Source organism: Rousettus aegyptiacus, unplaced genomic scaffold (genome assembly GCF_014176215.1).
Source record: "Rousettus aegyptiacus isolate mRouAeg1 unplaced genomic scaffold, mRouAeg1.p scaffold_m13_p_4, whole genome shotgun sequence".
Classification (NCBI taxonomy): Eukaryota; Metazoa; Chordata; class Mammalia; order Chiroptera; family Pteropodidae; genus Rousettus; species Rousettus aegyptiacus.
The window spans coordinates 21,599,912-21,622,446 of record NW_023416307.1 but is presented as its reverse complement, the minus strand read 5'-3'; the positions used below and the strand labels follow the sequence as shown (position 1 = coordinate 21,622,446).

Below are 22,535 nucleotides of genomic sequence, written 5' to 3'. Positions count from 1 at the left end.
CGTATTAACTATTAGAAAATGCAACAAAAATATACCACTTATAATAGCAACAAAAATGTAAGAGATCTAGGAATAAATACAAGAAAAGATGAAAAACTCTTTAGTGAAGAAAAATTTCTAAATATTAATTAAAACATTTTTTAAACCTGAATTAATGGAAAGATATACCCTTCTCATAGCTAGGAGTACTCATTATCACACAACTGAAAATTTCTTCCAAATTAAAATATAAATACAATTTCACTTTTAATCATAATATCAACAGAATTTCTTCATGGAGTTTAACAACTAATTGTAGAATAACCAAAATGATTCTGAAAAAGAGCATAGAAGAGAAAAGTTTTCTACTATGAAAAGAAAGCCTATTCTAAAACTATGATAAGATGAAAGCATAATTATTGCTACAGGGATAAATTAATGGTAAAGAATAAAGAGTCCAAAGGTAGCCTCAAGCAAATATAGATGCTTGGTTGACGAAAAGGGAGGATTTCAAATCAGTGAGGAGAAAATAAAATATTTTTAAATAGTATGAGGACATGCGACTTTCCCCATACTTTTAAAGATAAAATTAGATACCTCCCAGACGCTATATAGCTAAATTAAGTCCAGATAGATTAGAGGTCTAAATGTAATCAATGAAACTTTACAACGAGAGGAAAATATCAAAGGTTGTCTTTATAACCAACTTCAGGCTAAGAACTTCTTAAGATATAAGTGAGTAGAAATCATGAAAAAAAAATGAATAGATTTGACTGCATGAAAACTTCAAATTTTTGTATAACAAAACACACTGTAACAAAGTTAAAATCAAGTACAAACTATGAAAAGGTATTTGAAATATATATAACCCATGCAAAAATCTCCTACAAATCAGCAAGGAAGAGACAAACGACCTATGAGAAAACTCAGCAAAGAACATGAACAGAAAAGTCAATAAACAGGAAATTCAAATGACTAAAAAATGTAAGATATTTAGACTCACTAAAAATCATTGAAATAACTGATTCGAATTTTTTAAAATAATGCACCATTTTACAAGGATCAGACTAGCAAGAATAAAGAATTATAACAATACAAGTTTTGGCAAAACCATGAAAAAATGAGAATGTTTATACACAACAGATGAGAATAAAACAGGTTTACCTGCTTAGGAAAAAGCATTTGAGAAAAAAATATATAATAATTAAATTAGATTCAAATATAAAAAATATATAAATACATGTATTTAATATATTAAATTAGACAGCTAGCTGACAGTCAATATGGGTGAGTAACTAGCTTTCCAGAAGTCTTAATTTCATTTAAAGGTTATTTAAAAAATGCTTAAAGAGGGGAGGAGACTTTGGGGGCTGGAAGAAAGGAGTAAAGGGTTAAAGAAATTCAAATTAGTAGTTGATAGATGGTCCCAGGGATGGGGAGCACGGCATAGGGAATGCAGTCAGCAGCAATGGAATGGCTAGGTGGAGAGCCAGAGGAGAGAAAGAGCAATTAGGGGGATCACTTTATTAACTATATAAATGTCTAACCAATGTATTGTATACTTGAAACTAATAATAAAAATAAATAAAACAAATTTTTAAAAAATGCCTAAGCATCCCTAGATGAGAATTCCCCTATCTAGTTAGTTAACAGATTCACTACCACACATATTTATCTCTCCACTGTGAGAACATTTACGTTCTCTCTTAGTAGAGCTTAAGTATTTTATCAGAAAAGCTCATTTCTTTTCATGAGGAGGTTTTGTATTATAACATACAAAAATGTTCTGTCCTAGACAAGGTTTAAGACAAATTTTCCTTTACAACCTTTTTAAAAGAGCAGTCTGGTAATAGCTGATTATATTATAAATTCATCATACCTTATTACCTTGCAATTCCTTTTGTAGGTAAAATGCTCACATACCTCTAACAGGAGACATGTACAGGTGTTAACTGAGCATTGTTTGCATCAAAAAATCAGGATCAATGCAAAGGGCATCAGTAGTAGAAGAATGAAGAGAAATGTGTGGTACAGTCATTCTGTACAGTCGGTGAAAGGGAATTAATTAGGCCTATATGTAGTAAAATGGGATAAATCTTGAAAAACATAATATTGAGTTTTAATAAGCAAGTTGCAAGAGTATGACATGAATAGTATGATAGCTTGCATAAATTTTTAAAACACACTAGGCAATACTATGCATTATTTATGAGTACATATACTTGTGATAAAAATATAAAACCACGTTTAGAAGCACACCAAATTCATGATGGCATCACCTCTGGACAATGAGGAAATGGGGAAGGAGGGAGGGAAGCATTCCTGGGAAGGAGATTAAGATCTTAATTGCATCTGTAACTTCATTTCTTTTTTAAAATCAGAAGCAAAACAGGAGTATTTGATAAGTTTAACCAGCAAGTACATGGGTATTTATTATATTATACTTTGTACGTGATTTTCTTTCTTTTTTTTTTTTTAATTTAATTAAACTTATAAGTAATGTCTAAGAGTAGAGGATTGAGAGTTTTGACTACATAAAAAAAGTTTATAAAAAAGCAAAAACTGTCCACATAATAACTTAAAATAAAAATATGTGGAACAAGCATAAAAGACAAAGTTTAATATCTGTGGTACTATAAGTTCATGGAAATCAATAATCAATGGGCCAAGGACATGAGCAAATGAGACTTTAAGTTCAGAAAAAGTATTCAGCCTTATTAATAGTCAAGATATAAAAGTTGAAATTAAAATAATATAACCCTTTTTAATTAATTTTTTTTTTAAAGACAGTAATCGGTGCTGGCTAGAGTAAGAGCATTTAGACACTCTTACCCATTTCCACTTGTTGTAAATTATTTCAGCATTTCTAAAAAACAATTTAGCGATCCAGTCAAGAGTCTTAAAAATATTCCTATCCTTTAACACAATGATTACACTTCTAGGAATCTGTTCTAAAGAAATAATCTGAAATATGTACAAAACTTAAGATATACATAACAAAAAAGTATTGTGGAGTGATTTGTAAATAGCCTCAATGTCTAAAGATGGGAGAATGAGAGTATTACATATAGATGTATAGATATAAATATAGAGATAGAGATATATCCAGAGATGGGAGAATTAAAATAATGTATATATTTATTCATATGGAAGAGTATTAAACCTAATAATGTTTATGAGAAATGTTTAATGACATGAAACAATACTTAAGTTAAATACCACATTGCAGAATAGAAAATTATTTATATAAAGATTATTTGGAGGATCGCCCGTTAAAATGACAGAAAAGAAATATACAAAAATGTTAGCAATGGTAAGCTCTAGTTGACGGAACCAGCATTTTCTAAATTTTCTCTATGTATGTATTTCTTTTATAATGAAAGAAAAAATATTACATAAGTACAACTTTTAGTTATTTTGCTTTATGTAAGTAAATGTAAATGAGCAGCTTACTTAAAGAATATTCCATTTTAAGATAATCAATTTTCATTATAAAATAAGAATGTTAGAAAGAAGGTAGAAAATCCACTGATTTATTTCATAAATGAGGAGAATGGCATCCGTGGAGTAACTAGAGATACAATCGATAATTCCATTCCAGTGCATGTGCGCCCAGCCCGTGGAAAGTGAGGCGCTCTGACCAGGGGAAGACCAGACACTTGACAGAGTTGCCTGGGGGATTCATAAAGACTAGAATTTAAGAGAGAAATCTCCTTCATCGACACACATGTTCTAGTTCCCAAAGCATGGAGAAATTCCATATGCCATAGAAATGAGGTCTCAAAACTATGCCAATTATGGAAACAAAACAAAACAAAAAAAATGAAATTTGCTGCTGAAATAAAATGTGCCCCATCTGGCTAACATTTGGAGATTTGTTTTCGGTCCACATTGCTACAAACACACTTGACAGTTCCCAGGGTAACTGGCAGGAGTGTCAAAGCATAAATAAAACTAAAGCACCAATTCTGAGTAGAACAAAAAGAAACCTCCTGATGCTCCCAAGGCTTAGATCTAGTGTTTGAGTTACACTGTTAATACAGTGCTTGAATAAATAAATGTATAAGAAAGGAAATAAGGAGTGGGCTTATTATATATAAGCTGTTAACTATTCAAATTCTTATGAGAAATTTAAGTCTACACACGTGATGTGAGTGACAAGTGTTGTCGGCCAGCCTCATGGGAGAACGGTATGAATCGTGGTGTTTGAGAGAGGTTAGCTATGTTGAACCTCCTTTTCAGAGCAGCTAGATGGGAATGGAGTAGATGGGAATTAGGTTTGGAATTTAGAAACCTGGATTGGGGTAAGGGCTCCTGGGCTATGAGCTTGGAACATCTGATAGGCAGTATCTAAGAAGCAAAGGTGAGGAAAAGAGAAAAAAAGTAGATGTGAATAAGAGTCTATGCAAAGAAGCCAGGCCAAGGGGTAAATCCAGTGATTAAGGGGAAAACTCCACGAAAATGCAAATCATTATAGGAAACTGGAGGCAAGGGGGTTCAGAGGGCAGATTGAAGGTGGGATTTGGGTGCAGATGAAAAGGTCTGAGATACTCCTTGTGCAGAGGGAGCTAGCTCGTTGGGAGAATAATAGGCATTAAAATACAGAGTCTGGGTTTTTTAAAGAAGGAGGAAAATGGTTCCATGTAAAGAGAATGACATCAGCAATAACATGGAAGAGACAAAAGATCACAGTGAAGTCATGGTACATCTGACTCTAAGTTCATTCATTCAGTTAAAAATATTTGGGGGAATGCCTGCAGCAGGCCAAGCAAGGTGCAGGGACCAGACATAAGCAATCATGCCCTGCCCAGATGGAGACAGCAATATACAAGTAAACAAATGCACAATTCCACCATGATAGAGACTGTAAAAATATAAAATGCCGAAGGAAGTGATGAAGGATAGAAGCATTTGTTGGATGGTCAAGGAAGGCTTCACTGAGGTGATGTCTGCTGAGCTTTCCTGGCAAAGAGAATGTTTTGTACAAAGGCCTTGACAGCAAAAAACAAAAAGAGAGAAAGAATAAGAAAAGCAAGGCAACGCCTTGGCATGTTAGAGCGTTCTCCTCCGAATTTAAATCACACATCCCATCAGAAAAACAATTCTGAGCAAGCATCCTCAATGTTTATATTTATTTACTTATAAATTAAATATGTGCGTGTTGTTAAACTTACTATTTCCATTATAAAACCTTCAAAAATAGAAATGTTAAAAGATGAGATGAAAAATAAAGTGAAACTCCTAATATCGCCTTCTTCCTGTATCCCTGCGGATGGTCATGGCCCCCCAGGAGTGAACTTGCAGTGCTGGAAGAAGTGGAAGGATAAGTGGAAAGCGCAGTGAACAGAAAGGCAAGTTGAGCCTTCGTCTGGAGGAATTCACCTCTGGCCTTGTGAGCCAGGACCGATTTCATTAGATTTTATTGCAGTCCATAGGAAGTCACCGAAGAGTTTTGAGCAGCAGACGTGACCCAGTTTATCTTCAAAAGATCACTTAGTCTGCTGTGTGGAGCCTACATCAGATGGGGCCAGAGCGGAATCAGGGAGATGCCAAAGGAGACGACTGCTAACCCAGATGAGAGAAGAGAGTAGTTTAAGCTGGGATGGCCCTGGTAGGGACAACACGTTCAATATAAATTTTGGAGGTAAGAGGGACATAGCAAGCGAATGGGTGGGGTGTAAAGGTGAATGAGGGAGGCTTTTGAACCTCTTAAGTGTAAAATGCCTGTGAGATGTTCTAGCAGGCAAATGTGAAGCGGTTTAGGTTAGAAATATAAACGAGGGCATCATTAGCACAGAGATGATGAACGCCTTGGGAAGATTACAGAGAGGAAAAGGACTCAGGTCAGGATTGAATCCAGAGAGCAGCCAAGAGACAAAAGAAACCCAGAAAATGTAGAGGCTACAGATCTTAAGATAATGTCCAAGAAAAAGAGAGAAGTGGATGGGCAGCCAGATCAAGGAAGGTAGTACAGAAAGGAGTCCATCGTTTGGGCAACGTGGAAAGAGCAGTTTTAAGGGCAAGGTTCAACCAAGGGTAGGTGGGGAATTGTGAAAGAAAGAATGAGGAAGGAGATGTGACATATGCAGACAGCTCTTGTAAACATTTGGTGCTGAATGGGTTGGTAATGGAGGGAGTATGGAGATGGTTTAACACCGAAGCCCCCAGAACAATAGATGGCAATAGAGAGAGTGAGAATGACAAGCAGATAAGAGGAAAAGTCATTGCATGCAGGCTCAAATCAAGCAGTAGATCTGACGGTGGAAGGATGAGTAAGTTCTTTTTGATAGTATTTTATCTTTTTCAGTGAAATAAGAGGTGAGGCCATCAGGTGAAAATAGGCTGGGGAAAGAAGGAATAGAATGTGCGAGGTTTGAGGAAAGAGAAAGTCTGAAATTAAATCCTCAGCAAAAGGAACTTACTGGAGAAATATAGTAGGGCCGTCAGGCAATAAGGAATATTGGGATCTGAGATGACAGGTTCCAAGTAAAATGGAAATATGATTTTATCCAGCAGTGATCAGCTGTTCAAATGCTAAAATGGGCTTTTGTTGTTGTTGTTGTTGTTGTTGTTGTTGTTGTTGTTGTTGTGTGGTAATGAAATAGTGAGTTTTCAAGGTAGGGGAGATATGTGTTTGAAAAGATAGAGAGTAAAGATGCAGACCCAAAGAAAAGATTTAAAATGCTGAAGGAGAAGAGTCCGCACTCAGGAAACCTGATTCGAGAAACAGAAATGTGGTCTTTAGAGCCCAGGAAAAAAAAAAAAAAAAGTTGTTTTCTGAAAGAAGATGATGGATTTGTGCTGAGCCTCTCTTCACAAGAGCCCTCTGCTTCTCCTCCTGGCCCCAGCACATGCTCTGCTACTCCCCTTGGAAACAAGGACACAGGCTCATTCGTCACACTGCTGGCCAAGGCTAAGGCAGACAGACAATGGAGCAAGGAGAGTGAGGCTGACTGTGACCGCCGTGCTTACATCAGGCTCTGTGCGTGAGGCTCGCAATGCTGGGTAGCACTGGGAGAGTATTAACTTTTGCACGAGATGAATTTTTATCTCTGTTTATGTATTATCAGTGGATTTGCACTCCTCCACCATAACCATGTAATAGTTCTTCTGGGATTAACATAATTAAGGTAAGAGGAAAGGCTCAAAGGTGAAGAGTCCTTGAAAACTGACATGTCTTCTGGAGACTTTTACAAGCATGACTTTTATTAATGCCTTGGGACCACTGAGTTTGAAAGTCTAGCCAAATTCTAAATGTTGCCTCCCTAAATAATGTTTCTACATTCATTTGGATTCATTTTTTCCCTTAAGAACTCTACATTATAAAAATCTATAGGGCCCTACATTTGATTCCATCCACACAACTCATTATATCGAACAATTACACATGATTTTGTTAAACACATTCAATCTAAATGACAGTTACGCTTACTATTAAAAAACTAGAAAGTATTGCCCTTATACTTGTCTAATTGATACATACTGTTAATATCTCCCTAACCACCATTCACATATACTGTGTTTATGTTGTACATAGCTTTTATAAAGAAATTAACATTGGAATAAGAAATATTTTCTTGGTTTGTTTAAATCTTGGTTTATCATATGTATTGTATTTCCTTTATGTTACACAAACCAAACTGTCCTATAATGAAGCATGTCAATTTTACTACTGTAGTGAACATTCCTTCACAGTCAACCAGATGTTCTGCATCAGTCAAGGAAATTAAAAAAAAAAAACTTTTGAAAATAGTTAACGAAATAACTCTATTCCTGGGGGGACAGAGGTATGCAGTACCTCTGAAATGTCTATTCTAACCCAATAGTGGTTTAGGTTCTTTTCTTAAATAATCAGTGCATGAGTAAAATCTTTTTCTTTTTCCCTTGGTGCAATGATGGATATTGTGTGAATACTTAAAAACGCTGGCTGCTAAACTATTAGCATAAACGGCACCTCTTTTCAAGAAAAGTTAAAGTGTGGTCCTTAGAAATTCACAATCTGGGTCTGAATCCTAGCTCTTCCACTTACCAATTCTTTTATTTAATTCTCTCAGCCTCATCTTCTTTACCTGCAAAGTGCAGAAAATACTAGTACCCATTGTGCAGGGATGTTATGAGACATAATACTGGTATAGCCACTATGGAAAACAGTATGGAGGTTCCTCAAAAAACTGAGAATTGATCTACCATATGATCCAGCAATCTTTCTACTGAGTATTTACCCCAAAGACGTGAAAACCTATATCAGAAAAGATATTTGCACACCGATGTTCATAGCAGCATTATTCATAGTGGCTGGAACATGTAAGCAACTGAAGTGTCCTACGATAGATGATTGGATAAAGAAGGTGTGGTATATATATACAATGGAATATTACTCAGCCATAAGAAGAGATGAAATACTGCCATTTGCAACAACTTAGATGGACCTTGAGATAATCATGCTGAGCAAAATAAGCCAGACTGAAAAAGTTGAAAATCACATATCACTTATATGTGGGATATAAACCTAAAAGCAACAAATGAACAGGACAAACAGGGACTCAGGGACATGGACAATGGACTAGTGGTTACCAGAGGGTGGGGGAGGGGGGAAGTGGTAGACAGGGTAAAGGCAGTCAAATATAGGGGGTTGGGGGCGGTTGAAGTGGGTCAATGGGATCAAGTATATGGTAGCTGAAGGAAACTGGACTCTGGTGGTACTCACACAGTAGAATATATAGATTTCAAATTATAATGTACACTTGAAAATTATATAATTGTATTAACCAATGTTACCCCAATAAACTTAAAAATATATATATAATACATATAATACATGTCTTCAACTGAATAATAGTTTTCCTAGTTAAAAGCTGGGTTTCACTAAAGTAATGAAACTTTTTCCTGTGTGGCTCATGGATATATTTTAAAAACAATTTCAAAAGAAACTTCTAAAAATGTTTTGAGCAGAGGCTGTATCACTAAAATGGAGTAGTCATTCAAGTTTAACATTCATTTCAAAATATAAGTTCTGGGTTTTTCATCTAAAACATTTTAGCAATTTAAATATCTTAATACTAAACTTATCAAGAAAGAGAACAGTGGCACTATTTGCTTTTATTTTTAGAACCCTGAAAGTTGCATGTAGGTCAGCCAACTTTGAATTCTAAGGACACATTATCTTCTTTCCCTTAGGGGTTATAGACTATAGAGTGATCTTTACTTTTTTGAAATCGGTAAATACACATTTCCTAGAGTCTAATTATTTTCTATACATTTTTGCATTTTATAACATTTTTAACATAATTCTGGGTTCCTATTGAAGACCAATCTGAGGGAAAGGGGCCTTTTTGAAAAATCCTCTGTTAAATGCACAAATCATCTGATTCCTCATTCCAGGGTCTCAAATTCCTTGTCCAGTTCCTCTTGCAGCCAACCCAAACTGTTCATTTCTTCATGATTATTCACTAAAACTAACGAGAAGCCTTATAACAGTCCCCAACTCTGGTCTGGCTGAGTAGTTCCCAGACCTTAGCACATGCAGCAGGTACTGGAGAGCTTATTTAAATACAAGTTTCCGGGGCTTCCATGAATTTTGCAAATAGTACTTGCTGGGGTGGGCCTGGGACTCTGCATCTTTGACAAGTGATCGTGTGATTCTGTGGCAGAGGGTGTCACGGAGTACTCACAGAAACATCAGAATTGAGGCAAAGGCAGCTGGATCCAGTCGACTTGGCCTGAGTTACATTTCCATCACCAGTGTGTTCTGGGAATCTGAGCAAAAGCCGGTTGACCTCACTGTAGCTCAATTTCTTCATCTATAAACTAGGAACTAATCCACCTTCCTCATATTGTTGCTAGGAAGGCTAAATGAGATGATACATTTAAATACCCAGCAGAGCACCTGGCATGGAGTAAGTGTCCCAAACAGCACCAATAAAACTATTCGTAAATTTCAAAACTGTAGTTAAAGTACCTGTTTAGTTTTCTCTTTTCCAGATTTGTAACAATCTAGGTATCTCTGTGGCTCTGCTCTAAATTTTTTCCGTTTTCACCTCCTTAGTAAGAAACGAATACAATGGTCTGTATCTTATCAGGACCCAGGTGCCTTATTATAATCTCATGTATGTGTCTAATTAGTCCCTAAATGGGCACACCTCATTGCACCCTTTAATTTCAGCTTCTCATTAGGGTGATCCATTTGCCCACCTTGTTATTTCCCATTCCTTCACCAACGTCCCTTTCTTCCTGCTCCTCCTTTCGCTCCTCACATCTTCTTATGCCCATTTCTTTATTCACAGTATTAAATCCTTCCTTTCATGCTTGCCATTATTCCCTCCTTTCTGCACAGCTCATTACGTCCTTCCATCTGTGAACCTCATTATGCCATTCCATTTTTATCTCATTACATCCTCATCATGTACTTATTATTAGCTCCACCATTCATGCGTAGCGCTGCATTCTCTCTCTCAGCTCTTATCACAACCTGCCCTTCCTACCCTCCTTATTTTATGCCTCCATTTGTAAATCGCATTACATCCCCCCTAAATGCTTTTATCCTTACGCCCATCCATTTGTGCATCTCATTCCACCATTACCCATGCACATTTCTATGTGCATTTCTATTTGTACATCTCATTACGGCCCCATCAACCATGCACATGTCATTATTCCCCTTTCGAATGTTCACGTTACATTACATCCTGCTATGTTTGCATCTCATTACATCCAATATTCCTGGGTTTGACAACAAACTAACAAAAACAGACAGATAATATGTTACTTTCTTTTAGAAATGAAATATGTTTCTTAGGCACCTAACATCAGTGTTTCTTAAACAAGTCATTCATTTCAGAAAGTCTTACATATTCATCTAGCTGAGACAAAAAAAAAAAAGAAGAAGAAGCACTATATTTTATATTCATAAAAAGGAGCTTCTTATTTTGTTTTGTTCAAATCATCACCATTATCACTACTTTGTATTATTTCTCTACAGTTAGTATAATTATCCATGAATAGATTTGCAGCAAAAACTCTCTGAAGGAGACAGCTTAGGGATTGCTGTCATTTTACAGACTGAGGAATGCGTTGAAAGCACTGAGAAATTAAGGTATTCCCCAAGAACTGCTAGTGAACGACAGTAGCAGGGCACAAACTCAGATCCTCTGGCTCCAAAACCTAACTTCTTTATGCCATACTACTCTGCAGAGAAAAAGTCTTATTCCTAAGTGTCACTTATTTCTATAACACTTCCCTAAAATAAAACTTGGTATCAGCATGCTTTATTTTGGCTTGTTTTGTTTTCCAAAACAAAATAATAGAATATATTTTAAACACTTTGCATTGCATGCTTATCTCTTTCTTTGTCTCCCAGTTTGAAGACCTAGATTAAAAGAAGCCTTAACACGGAGCTCCCCTTGCCCCAAACAGGAATATGTACAAAAATCAGAGAAAGACATGGTCCTTTACTGACTTTCACCCCAAAGCCAGCCTCACACAGGCAAAATAATGGGACTCCCCTACAAGGAAGCCCCCAAAGAGACTAACCCCTGCGTGTCCCTTTGCTTCACAGAACTGTGTTCTCTGCCTCACTCTTATTTTTTTTATTAAATTATGAAATAGCCCATAAATTCAGAAAAGCACAGAAACATGATTTTGTTCCCACCACTAGATAGAAGAGATGCTTGTATTTCTTCCGTATTTACTTCAAATATCTCCCTTTACAAAAAGAAACTGTTGGTAATACTTCCACGAAGTTGGTGTGTATTATTTCCATGAATGTTTTTGTACTATTGTTTTAAAATTTTACGTATGTGTTATCATATTTGATATATCTTTTGCAATATGCTTTCTATGGTTAACATTATCTTTTTTAAAAAATAGCTGTTCATACACGCAGAGTTAGTGCATTCGTTTTAGCGTCTGGAAATTTTTCCATTGCATAAATAGACCGTAGCTCACTTTATCTATTTCTCTAAGTTCAACTTACTACTTCTGCCTTGATCACTATTACTGCACCAGTGCTTACTGCTGTGCTCTATCTGTTGAATGACTAAATGGAGACATTTAAAATTCCCATGTCATGGGGCGCCACACCTTCTCCATAAGTCTATGGTAGAGTCGGTTTGATCACCTTTGTAACTGCTCCAAGTAGTTAAAATGTCAACGAAATAACGGTTCTTAAAGTAAAACTAGACCCTGGCCAAACGTTGCTATGCACTAATGTATTAAAATCATTGTACCTAAAAAGAGTGGTCTGAGTCCCAAAACCTGGAATGCTTCTCATGACAGCGATAAAGATGGAGAAAACGACAATGGTTTCTACAGAAGTGTGGTTGATTTTTCCCATGGCTTAAGAAGCAACAGTTTAAAAAGTCTCTGGAGACTGTTGCAAGCCCCTGATGCAATCAGGCCAATATGTCTGTAGTCACCCAAAGAATGGCCTGTTTCAGACATGGGAAAGGGTGGTTGGATGGAAGTTCTTCCAGAAGTTTCAGAGTCTAGATAGGCCTTCCGTTGTGATGTGGAAAAGGAATTCTTCAGACTGTGCTTGTGGGAATATAAATTAGACGGCCATTTTGGAAAGCAATTTATCAGAACCCAGTGAAGTTAAGGATATTCATAATGTTAAATTTTTAATGTCTCATGAAAGCAAGATTTCTGGAGCAGAGCAGGTTATTACTATTGACAGTAAATAACCTCACCAGTTTCCCTTTGCCTCAGTTGCCTAAGGCAACACAATGAGAAGCAGACATCATTCTACACATGCAAGGGTCTGTTCTGTAGTTAAGGAACCCTGAAAATATGAATCTAGATATTTATATAGGGGAGGGACAGCTGTTCCTTCTCATTTGAAAGAAGGAAAGACAAATCTTTGCTCCTTAGGAAGGACCCTGTTTCCTACTCTGACCCTTTGGTATGTAAATAAATCTCTCCAAGAGGCAGATGGGACTGTGTCTCCAGCTGACAACCCAGGGATAATTCCAAATCTTGTGTCTCATCCCTACCTTGGAAAATAAACACATAACTTCCAGGAAGAGAAATCTCTCTAGATGCTCTCTCACTTTCTAATTAGCCCTATAAACTAACTTCTAAAGCTTGTTCTTCTAACCCAGGTTTCAAGCTGCAGTAAAATTTGCTCAGAAAATCCAAACTGTGCAGAAACATAAAAAGATTTCATCTATAGTCTTACACATGCCGATGATTCAGCAATTTCACTTCTGCGTGATCATCCCCCAAAATTCTTGCTCATGTCCACAAGGGGACAGGCATGAGGCTACTCCTGTCGCATGGTTCATGTAAGTGCAAAGGCGAAAGCACACCGGGTGCCTGTCCCTAGCAGAATGGTTAGATAAAATGTGGTGGGGTACATGAACGCTAGGAGGTCACTTGGCAACAGCAGAGGCAACAAACTAAATACGACACTATGTAGAGATCTTATGTGAAGAAGAAATACAGAGTGTCTGTGGCAAAACATCACTTGTGAAAATGAAAAAATACACTAAACGTTGCTACACATATTTCAAGAGATGTATCAGTTGAAAGACACATATCAAACTCAGAAGAGAACTGACTTAAGGGGAAGTGGGAGGAACAGTCTAGGAATGAGAGTGGTATCAGGGATAAAAGGGAAAAATAAGACTTTGTCCCTGACAAATAACCCCCATAGCCAAGGAGCATGGTTATCTCCCTAAATGATTTCCAAAGGAAGAAAAAGAAAGCCTTCCAATGAGCTCTTTGCATACCAGACTCTGCAGTCTAGAACCACGTAGTAGTACAGAATTGTACTAGATGCTCGGTACATAGTTGTTCAATGCAGGTGGCAACCATCGATTAGGAAAGGAAAAAATCACTGCAATTCTTTGCTTTCCAATATGAAAGGAGGGCATGTGGATGCTGGCTTTCACTGATTATATTTTACTGCTGTCACCCCTGTAAAAACGTCAGTTTTCTTAACGTTTTGAACCTCGGTAGTCTCTTGTCCTTACTTTCACTCTGATAAAAAATAATTTGTTGGTTTTGATGGGCTAAATTTTTTAACTGGATTCATAAAGAAATTAACTATGAGTTTATCAAACATTTATGAAGCTTTGCCCAATTTGCCAGTTTTATTTTCCACTCAATCCATATGCTTATATTGGCTTTATTTAAACTCTTATGTTTATTGCCAACATTCTGTAATTGAATTATTTCTTCATGATCCTTAGATGAATGTGAAGATTTGACTTTTTGAACCAAAGCAAATATCCTATCATATTGGTTGGTTCTTAAATAAAAGAGTTCTTCAGAACTTCTCTCTGAAATGAATCAAACGAAAATGAATGCTTTCTTCCAGACACTCTGAGCCAGACCCACAGTCAGAAACTGCCGTGACATGCCAAGAAGCAATTCATTTCTTTCCAACACACTGGGACTCAAAGGATAGGAAGACAGTCGAGTCTATTTCATGATCTCTAATGATAGTGAGAAGCTTGCCACATTGACCTCATATATTCATATGTACCTAGACTTCTCTTGCTGATTTGGGATGGAAAAAGGAGAGACGGTTCCATGCTGAATAATGAAACACCCTTGCTCTTTCTGCTTAGAGTCTGTCTCCCACCTGTTGCTCACCTCGCTTTCACTCATCCCTGCCTTCTGCCAAGTTTCAGAGAAGGCCCAACGAGTTCAGTTTTCACACTTCATCTCTCCCTTCTATATTGCACAATTTGGAAGAGTAACGTCTCTGATTTTCAAAAATGGAATTTTTGCTCTTGCAACCAGATTATGTATTTTGTCACATGAAACCTATTGTGGAAAGGCATGAATATATGCCCATAAGGACTGACGAAGTCCTCAGATACCAATTAAGAGAGACAGATCAGCCATCCCCACATCTGTTCCTAACGGTGTAGGATCAATTTCTCAGTCAGTGCACATCGGAATAACTTGGGAAGCTTGTTTAAAAATTCAGACTCCCAGGCCTGAACACAGACTTATAGGGTTAGGCTTTCAGGAGTGGAACCTATATCTGATGTAAGCTTAATATAAACTTAACAAGTTTCTCCAGGATTCCTGATGCTGACACCTCCTGAGAACTGGTGATCTGGAAAAGCTGAGAGTCTTGAGGACATGCAGTCAACATGCTATATAGTCAGGCAAACATTCTTCAGTTACTAACACTTTATTCTAAAAACTTATTTTATCAAATTAAGTAAAACGAATTCCTATAATACACACAAAGATGCAGATATACATTTTTAAAAATAAATGTGTTCCAAAGGGTGTTATGGTCACAGCTGAAAATTGAAAAAATTAAATGTTACTGTTGACATAAATTAGAGATAAAATCTATGCATTTCAATTAGTAGAAATTTATAAAAAATTATTGAACATCTACTATGGTAAAGTACTACACTAAGTATTGTCAGAAGCTACAGAATAATAGCCATTCTTCTTGCTAAGGAGCTTCAATCCAGTTGGGGGCCAAAAGAGTCACAGTAAAAGAATCTTAATAAGAATCACAACCAAACACAAATAAAGGTGTATTTCTGATGCCTTCTGTAAGGGAAACTGTGGACCCAATCAATTACCTTCTTGCTTCCTTGGAATACAAGACTATGTCTCCTTCCTCTATTTATCCTGACACCAGATGCTATAAAGACTAAGTTCTATGAATTGAATTCAACAGCAAACTTTTTCAGAAATTGAAATAAATTTAAAAATTAAATTATAGCATAATATTATTTAGTGTCTTTTGCTAGTTTATTCATTCAACATACAGTATCTCTTTTAAGGCACTATACCTGCACAATGTAGGAAAATATAAGTAATATAAAGATAAACAGTAGAGAACTGAATCATTAATTTTCTTTCCTTAATAAGTTGATTTCACACCCGGGACCTCATAGAGTTAGAATAGATGCACTAGAAATAGCTATAAGGACATAAAGCTTTACTCTTATGTGAAAATATTGGGGATCATTTAAAAAACAACACTCATTTACGTTTCCTAAAAACATACTTGAACTATGTGCCTAAAGTTGATCCTATTAACCATAGGCACACAGCACATGAGGCAATCAATCCTGTTTTGTATCTGTGCAAAAATATCTTTAGAACAGAATTATAATGTGCCAGAACCCAAAGTTCTTCCAGATGTATGCTCTCACTGATTTCTGGAAAATTGCTTCCCAGGGCCCTCTCACAGTACATAGACCACATTATAAAATCCAGAGGCCACTTTGCACTTTTATGGAATCCATAGCGTTGACTCATGCTGTCATTGTCATCAAAATGATGTTGTAAATATCCTCTCATCTTTCCATGCTGCCTGGCTTATTTTTCCCCTAAGAGGCTTTGCACGGGACTTTTTATATGATTTTCCAAATTCCTGCTCCTATTAATGATATTTTCTAAAACTGGAGTAACACTCATTTCATCAGCTGTTTAAAAACATCGATTTTTCTTCAGGGGCCTTTATCCCTTTTGAATTAGATGGTGTTTATCAGAGAAATCCTTCTTAGTGTATGCTTACTATGATTATATGTTTTTTCTTTAAATCAACAGAAATAATTTGGATTTCAGTACTCTTCAGGATTTATTGAGGTCTAATCTGAAGCGTACTTGAACAAATGTGACACTCTAAGCAGAATCATTATTTTCATCGAGAAATAGCCAACAGGATAACATTCCCTTCTTCATGGCACAATCTCAGTATTTATTTTTATTGCTGTATATCAAATCACTGCAAACCCAGCAGCTTAAAACAACACATATTTTGTATCTGTTTCCTTGAGTCAGGAATCTGTTTGTGACTTAGCTGAGTCCTCTGCTCAAGGTCTCATAAAGCTGCAATGGAAATATTGGCTGGGCTGTGTTCTCATTTAGAGGCTCGAATGAGAAGGGTCTGCTTCTCATTCAGGTTGTTTGCAAAAATCATTTATTTGACTTAGTAGGACTTCAGGCCTGGATCTCTCACTGGTTGTTGGCAGAAGGTTGCCTTCAGGTCCTAGAGACCACCCACAGTTCCCTACCATGTGACCCTCTCCACGGGGAGTTCACAACATGGCAGCTTGCTTCTTCAAGCAGGTGGACCTCTCTACACATCTAGCAAGACAAGTCCTCTGTGTGAGTGTAATATCATAATCATGAGCTTGATATCCTATCACATTTGCCAGATCCCTCCTACCCTTAGGGGGAAGGCATTATGCAAAGGGATGAACACCAGGAGATGGGAATTATTGAGAGGGGTCACCCAAGAGTCTGTCCTCTCCAATCCCATTGAACTAAATGGAACAGTACTTAGATATAAATGGTTTTTATTATTCTTCTGGAGTCTAGTTGTCTTAAAGGAAATTTGTAGTTCTCTAAATGAGTCAATCTTAGTTCTCCTGTCTTAAAAAAAAAAAAAAAACAGAAAAGAAAAATGAAAGAGACACCATATAGCAATTCTTGGGCAAGGTCTGGGGGAGCTACAGGACCCAGGAGGGTAAAGAAGATCAGTGGGCAAGAGAAATAATGACCTCAACCACGTTAAGAGGTCAAAAATTCCAAAAATTTAGGTATCACTGGTTGTCGGTTTGTGTTTGCTTGTTTTGTGGTTTATTTTGCTTTGATTTTCCACCAATATTTGGAACTCCACATGTTTCATCCGTCTCTCTATTACAGTTGGCTGTTACTGCCAACTTCAACAGTTCATAGAACTACCATCCATCTTCTTCACTCAATTCCCTTTGCACGACACCGAAATCCTCTGAAGAAGGAAGCCTGCTTTTGACTTCAGAACCTGAACACCGGGATGGAGCTTGCCATCTGTCTTAAACTTTTTAAGTAACTTTTTGCCAAGACAAATGTGGATTATAGGCAACAACCTGGGACATTTCTGGTCTCTGAACAGGAAAAATAAGTAACCCTTAAGTACTATCTTAAGTACTTTGTTTGCTGGCAGTGCTCGTGGTGAATGAAAAATTGATCCTTAATTGCGTGGGAAATAGGGAAGTGATCTGCATGCCAATGGCCAAGTGCAGACTTCAGAGACTTAGCAGTTTTGAAGCTGATATTTATGAACATCTGCTTTTCTCCCATAAATTTTAATATGGATTTCATCCTTTGAAACCTACAGAACTCCCAGGTGCTTCTTTGGTCTCTGTCTTGGGAACATGTTTTTAAAAAATTATTTTCAAGTCTTTTTTTTCACACTGAACATATTAGAAATCACTTTTGTTGAAACGACATGCTGTATATACAGTGTCTATTGGAATGCCTAAAATATGGTATTAAATGCTACCAACAAAATGCTATATTCAGCTCATGGAGCCTCCAAAATGTCCACTCTGATAACATGAGCTGAAATAGTCTAAAGAAAGAATGTTTCCAAGTATTTCTAGTCTATGGCCATGCCACCCTGAACAAGCCCGAACCTGTCTGATCTTGGAAGCTAAGTAGGGTCTGGTCTGGTTAGTATTTGGATGGGAGACCACCTACCTAGTGAGATCAGGTGCTGTAGGCGTGAAAAATAAAAAATATGGGATTGTAAACTGATGAGATCCTTGCAATCTGTGAGGTCAACCAAGGGTTGCCTCGCCTAAAAAAAAAGAAAGAAAGAAAAGCTTTTCTAGTGCCAGTTTATGCCTTTCGTTATTCCACATGTGTTTATTTCATGCTTGCTTATGTGACAAGCACTTTTAGGTGCTGAGGTGACAACAGACAAGAATATAAGAGACAAAACCCCTGACCTCATGGTATTTATGTTCCGGTGAGTGTAAATGTTCTCTAAAAAGAATCCCCTTAAAATTCTCATAATATGTTCATATAGTTCATCAATAAACTTTGTGCTGGGCTTGTAAACCAATGTGTTAATCCACTCCTGATGCTGGACTAGAGTCTGAGGATACAACTATGAATGACATAGATATGTTTCTGCCCTCAAGGAGCTTAGGATCTAGCATACTTCTCACCTCCATCAAAAAATGAAGACCTAGAAAACCGGGACTTTGGGGTAGCATATGGGTAGCCACTTGACCATTCTCTATTTTAGATCCACCATAAACAGTGCAAATAGCGCCTCCATCGCTCAGCTCTTGGACACACTAGGAGCTATTACTATGGGTAGAAGATAATGAGTCTGTGGACCAGAGGAAGGGAAATAAAATCACAGAGCTACTGAGGATGAACACATAAGTCGGCTGGGCACATGCAAAGCTAGCAAGAGCATTAAATGCCTCTTAGGAAAGCAACCTTTTAAGACTGCAGTTCTGGCCACCCTGTAGCAGAGGATACAAGTCATTTACATAATAGGAAAGCCTCAGGAGGACAGTAGAGCTATTTAATTTGGTTAAGCTAATAGTTTTCCATCCATTTACAGTGTAATGAAACCTCTCTCCTCTGCCTCTTAAATAGGAACACATTGGCAAGATGCCGCAGGGCACTTAAAACATGGGCAGTCTTCTTGGAGTGTCAATTCTGCTCAACCATTTGGAGGAGACAAAGTTAATTAATTTACTGATAAGTAATTTAAGACATTCTTTTCCATTAAAATCAATACAGCCATATTATGGAACAGAATGCAAAATTTGCATACACTTTTAAGATAAAACATACAGCTAACACAATGATAGAGCCGAGTGCTGAAGGATTAAGCCCTCCCCCATATTTTTCATCAGCCCCCTGTAAAACCAACCTAATAACAATAATTTTTTGCTATGGATAATTGATTATCAATGTTATGTAACATGTACGCAAATGACAAACCCCTCAGTGGCATCCCTTTCTACCATGCTGCCACTTAGATATCCCTACTTTTTAGAGATTCTGGAGCTGCCACTAGATGCAAGAAAATTCTGGGCCACTTCAGGCTCTGACTCCTCAGCCTCCGCCCTGCCCTGGAGCCCATGCTCACTGCCTCTGCATTAAAGAGCACTCCCTTGGAAGAGTTTGAGGTGCTGCTCTTTTCCACGGTGAGACAGGAGAGATCTTCTCAATACTCTGTCCTCATCCATAGCACAGATTAAGCATTGGCCATCCTGCTTCTACAACCCGCTTCCCAGTCTCGGAATGCGCTATGTAGCAGGCAGATCATTGTGTTCCTTGTGCTTTGTTTTCCTGAAACAGGATCTGGACCAGGTACAGCTCCATCTGGAAGAAGTGAGGTTCTTTGATGTGTTCGGCTTCAGTGAAGCAGCAGGAGCGTGGCAATGCTTCATGTGCAACAACCCTGAAAAAGCAACCGGTGAGAGAGCTCCCCCTTGCCGCTAAGCATCATGCGTGCCCCTGGTCTTAACAAGGATCTATGAGCCCTGCTCTTCTAGTTGGCCTTCTTCTTGCATAAACATCATCAGTCGTGATGATGCACAGAGGTGTGCCTGATCATCTCTGCTTCGTGCTGAGAGAGGTATCTCACCGAAGTGAGGGTGAGAAAAAGAGATGATGTGGAATGGGAGAGAAATGTAAACTGGAAATGAGCAAAAGAAACAATATCTTACCTATAGAAGGCTGCCAAGAAAGCAGTACTGGCCATTTGGCCCTGGAACCATTCTTCATTTCAATCCAAATGACCCTGAGGGTTAGAGAAAAAGAAGCATTGTGTCCAAAGCCTCAAAGACATAAGACCACACTTAATGTTATCGCCTAGTCATTTATCCCTCACACCTTTGCTTTGATTACATCGTGTAAGAAGCAAAAATACAGGATAAGGAATTATTCAAAGAATAACTTCATAACTAGTTAGTCATACTTCCCCTTCCTTTCTGCTGCCCAAGGAATTTAGTCTGCTGACCTTGATTAAAAAGACTAATTGTTAGTGAATATGAGCCAAGCTCTGTATTAAACATGTCGGATATCTCATCTAACCTTCAAAATGACCTTATGAGGTTATTTCTAATATTATCTCCATTTTACTGATGGACAAACTGAAGCACAGAGCAATTTGATAACTGCCAAAGTCACGCGGGTAGTAAGTTAGCAGTGGCAGGATTGGCATGCAACCTGCCTGCAGAGCCCACGCTCTTAACTGTTTCACCCTTCTGCCTCCTGGTCGTACGGGCCCCGATCTGACTAGTGGAAATTGGTTGGTAGTAAGCCTATGTTCAAAATTTTATGTTGTCCATGGACATGGGATATGTCACCAGTACTTTTGCCCTTGGAGAGGACACAGAGCTCTCAACACTGTCACTGCTCAGGGACTGCAGTTTGAACCACAAGAGCTGTGTTATAACACTGTCAAGCACAAAGCCACTCTGTAGACAAGCCACCCTCTAGACAGCCATTGATTATACCACCTATACCCATGCCTTCGATTTTAGACTTTTGTGCATTTTAAAGATTACCCATTGTGGCAAGTCTATCTTTGCTAACTGCCAAGGAGTTGAGGCTGAATAGAAAAAAAACAAAAAACAAAAAACTGTGTTTATTTGGCCAGATGGAGATGTGAGGGGCTCGCAGAGATGTACCAATTAAAATGCATTACCCCATGGAAAAGGTATGGATGGAAGAAGCTGGCAGTTAAGAATGCAGCTTTTGTGAGGCACAGATTGTTGGCTGATTACAGAGCCAGGGTTGAGCTGACGCCAGAGTGAACACCCCAATTTCCAATTTTTAACAAGTTAATTTGAGCAATAGGGAATTGCGAAATGGAATGTCTCCATTAAAAAAAACTTTCCAATTTCACCTATGAAAAAGATGAAACATAAGAAAAACTTTGAGAGCATGATGAAGTAAGGTGCTTATCTTAGGCGGCTCTGAGAGGTCCTTCAGAATTTCCATTGCAAGTAAGTGGAGTCCTTAATTCAATAAACAGTTCAACATATCTAGCCAAGAGAGGCCTCAGGAAAGGGGCTGCAAGTTAAAAACACAGTGTTCCTTTAATATATGTTTTCTCAAATTCAGTGCTATGCACTTGAAAAGAACATTTTGCACATTCACTCTTCCTTATTTCTCACAGTTAAATATAGACTGAGAACATATAGCAATAAAAATTCAAACAAGGCCAAATATTTTATAGCAGAACATATTGAATCAAAATGTTTGGCCCCAAAAACTTCAGTGTGCTTGAATTCCTTTGCTCACTTCCTTTTACTACATGAAAAGGGGTTTGAGTCTGATTGAAATCTCATTTTAAACTAGTATTTTCACCAAAAACTCTTGACTCCCTAAAAATTTTATGTGGGTTATTGATTGTATCTTCTGATTTTTATATAAGCATATAAATTATATATTTACTCTAAGTAAAAGGTCTAATATAATAGTACTGGCATATATATTATTCACAGAGATGATACTTGCATTCATATCTTGCTTAAATTATAAGTTTATAGATGATCAAGACATAGAAATAAATGTTATTTGATTATACATAGCTAGCATAATACTTATATCTCATTTTTCATTTATATAATGCACATTTGTTGAGTTGGGCAAAATGTCTTCTATAGGCTGAGCCTTGGATAACAAATGGTACAATATCTCTGCCTTAAAACAATCCATAATCCTGTTAGGCCAGAAGGCATATATGGAAAGATCTAGCATACTTTCTTGTATATTTTTAGCATGCAATAAATACTTGTTGAGTGAGTGAAAGACAGAAAGAAAGAATATTT

The 22,535-nt window shown here is 37.4% G+C and overlaps 1 protein-coding gene across 7 annotated transcripts in view; it reads left to right on the top strand.

Moving 5' to 3' along the window:
- Positions 1-22,535, top strand: part of VEPH1 (ventricular zone expressed PH domain containing 1) — a 211,450-nt gene that overhangs the window by 171,893 nt on the left and 17,022 nt on the right. For all 7 annotated transcript variants that reach the window (XR_004950618.1, XM_036219927.1, XM_036219925.1 and 4 more), the window contains one exon: positions 20,053-20,170. Coding sequence is in view for 6 of the 7 variants with exons in the window: in XM_036219927.1 (XP_036075820.1) it covers positions 20,053-20,170 (118 nt within the window). In the remaining variant the exon portion in view is untranslated. The remainder of the gene's footprint in view (positions 1-20,052; positions 20,171-22,535) is intronic.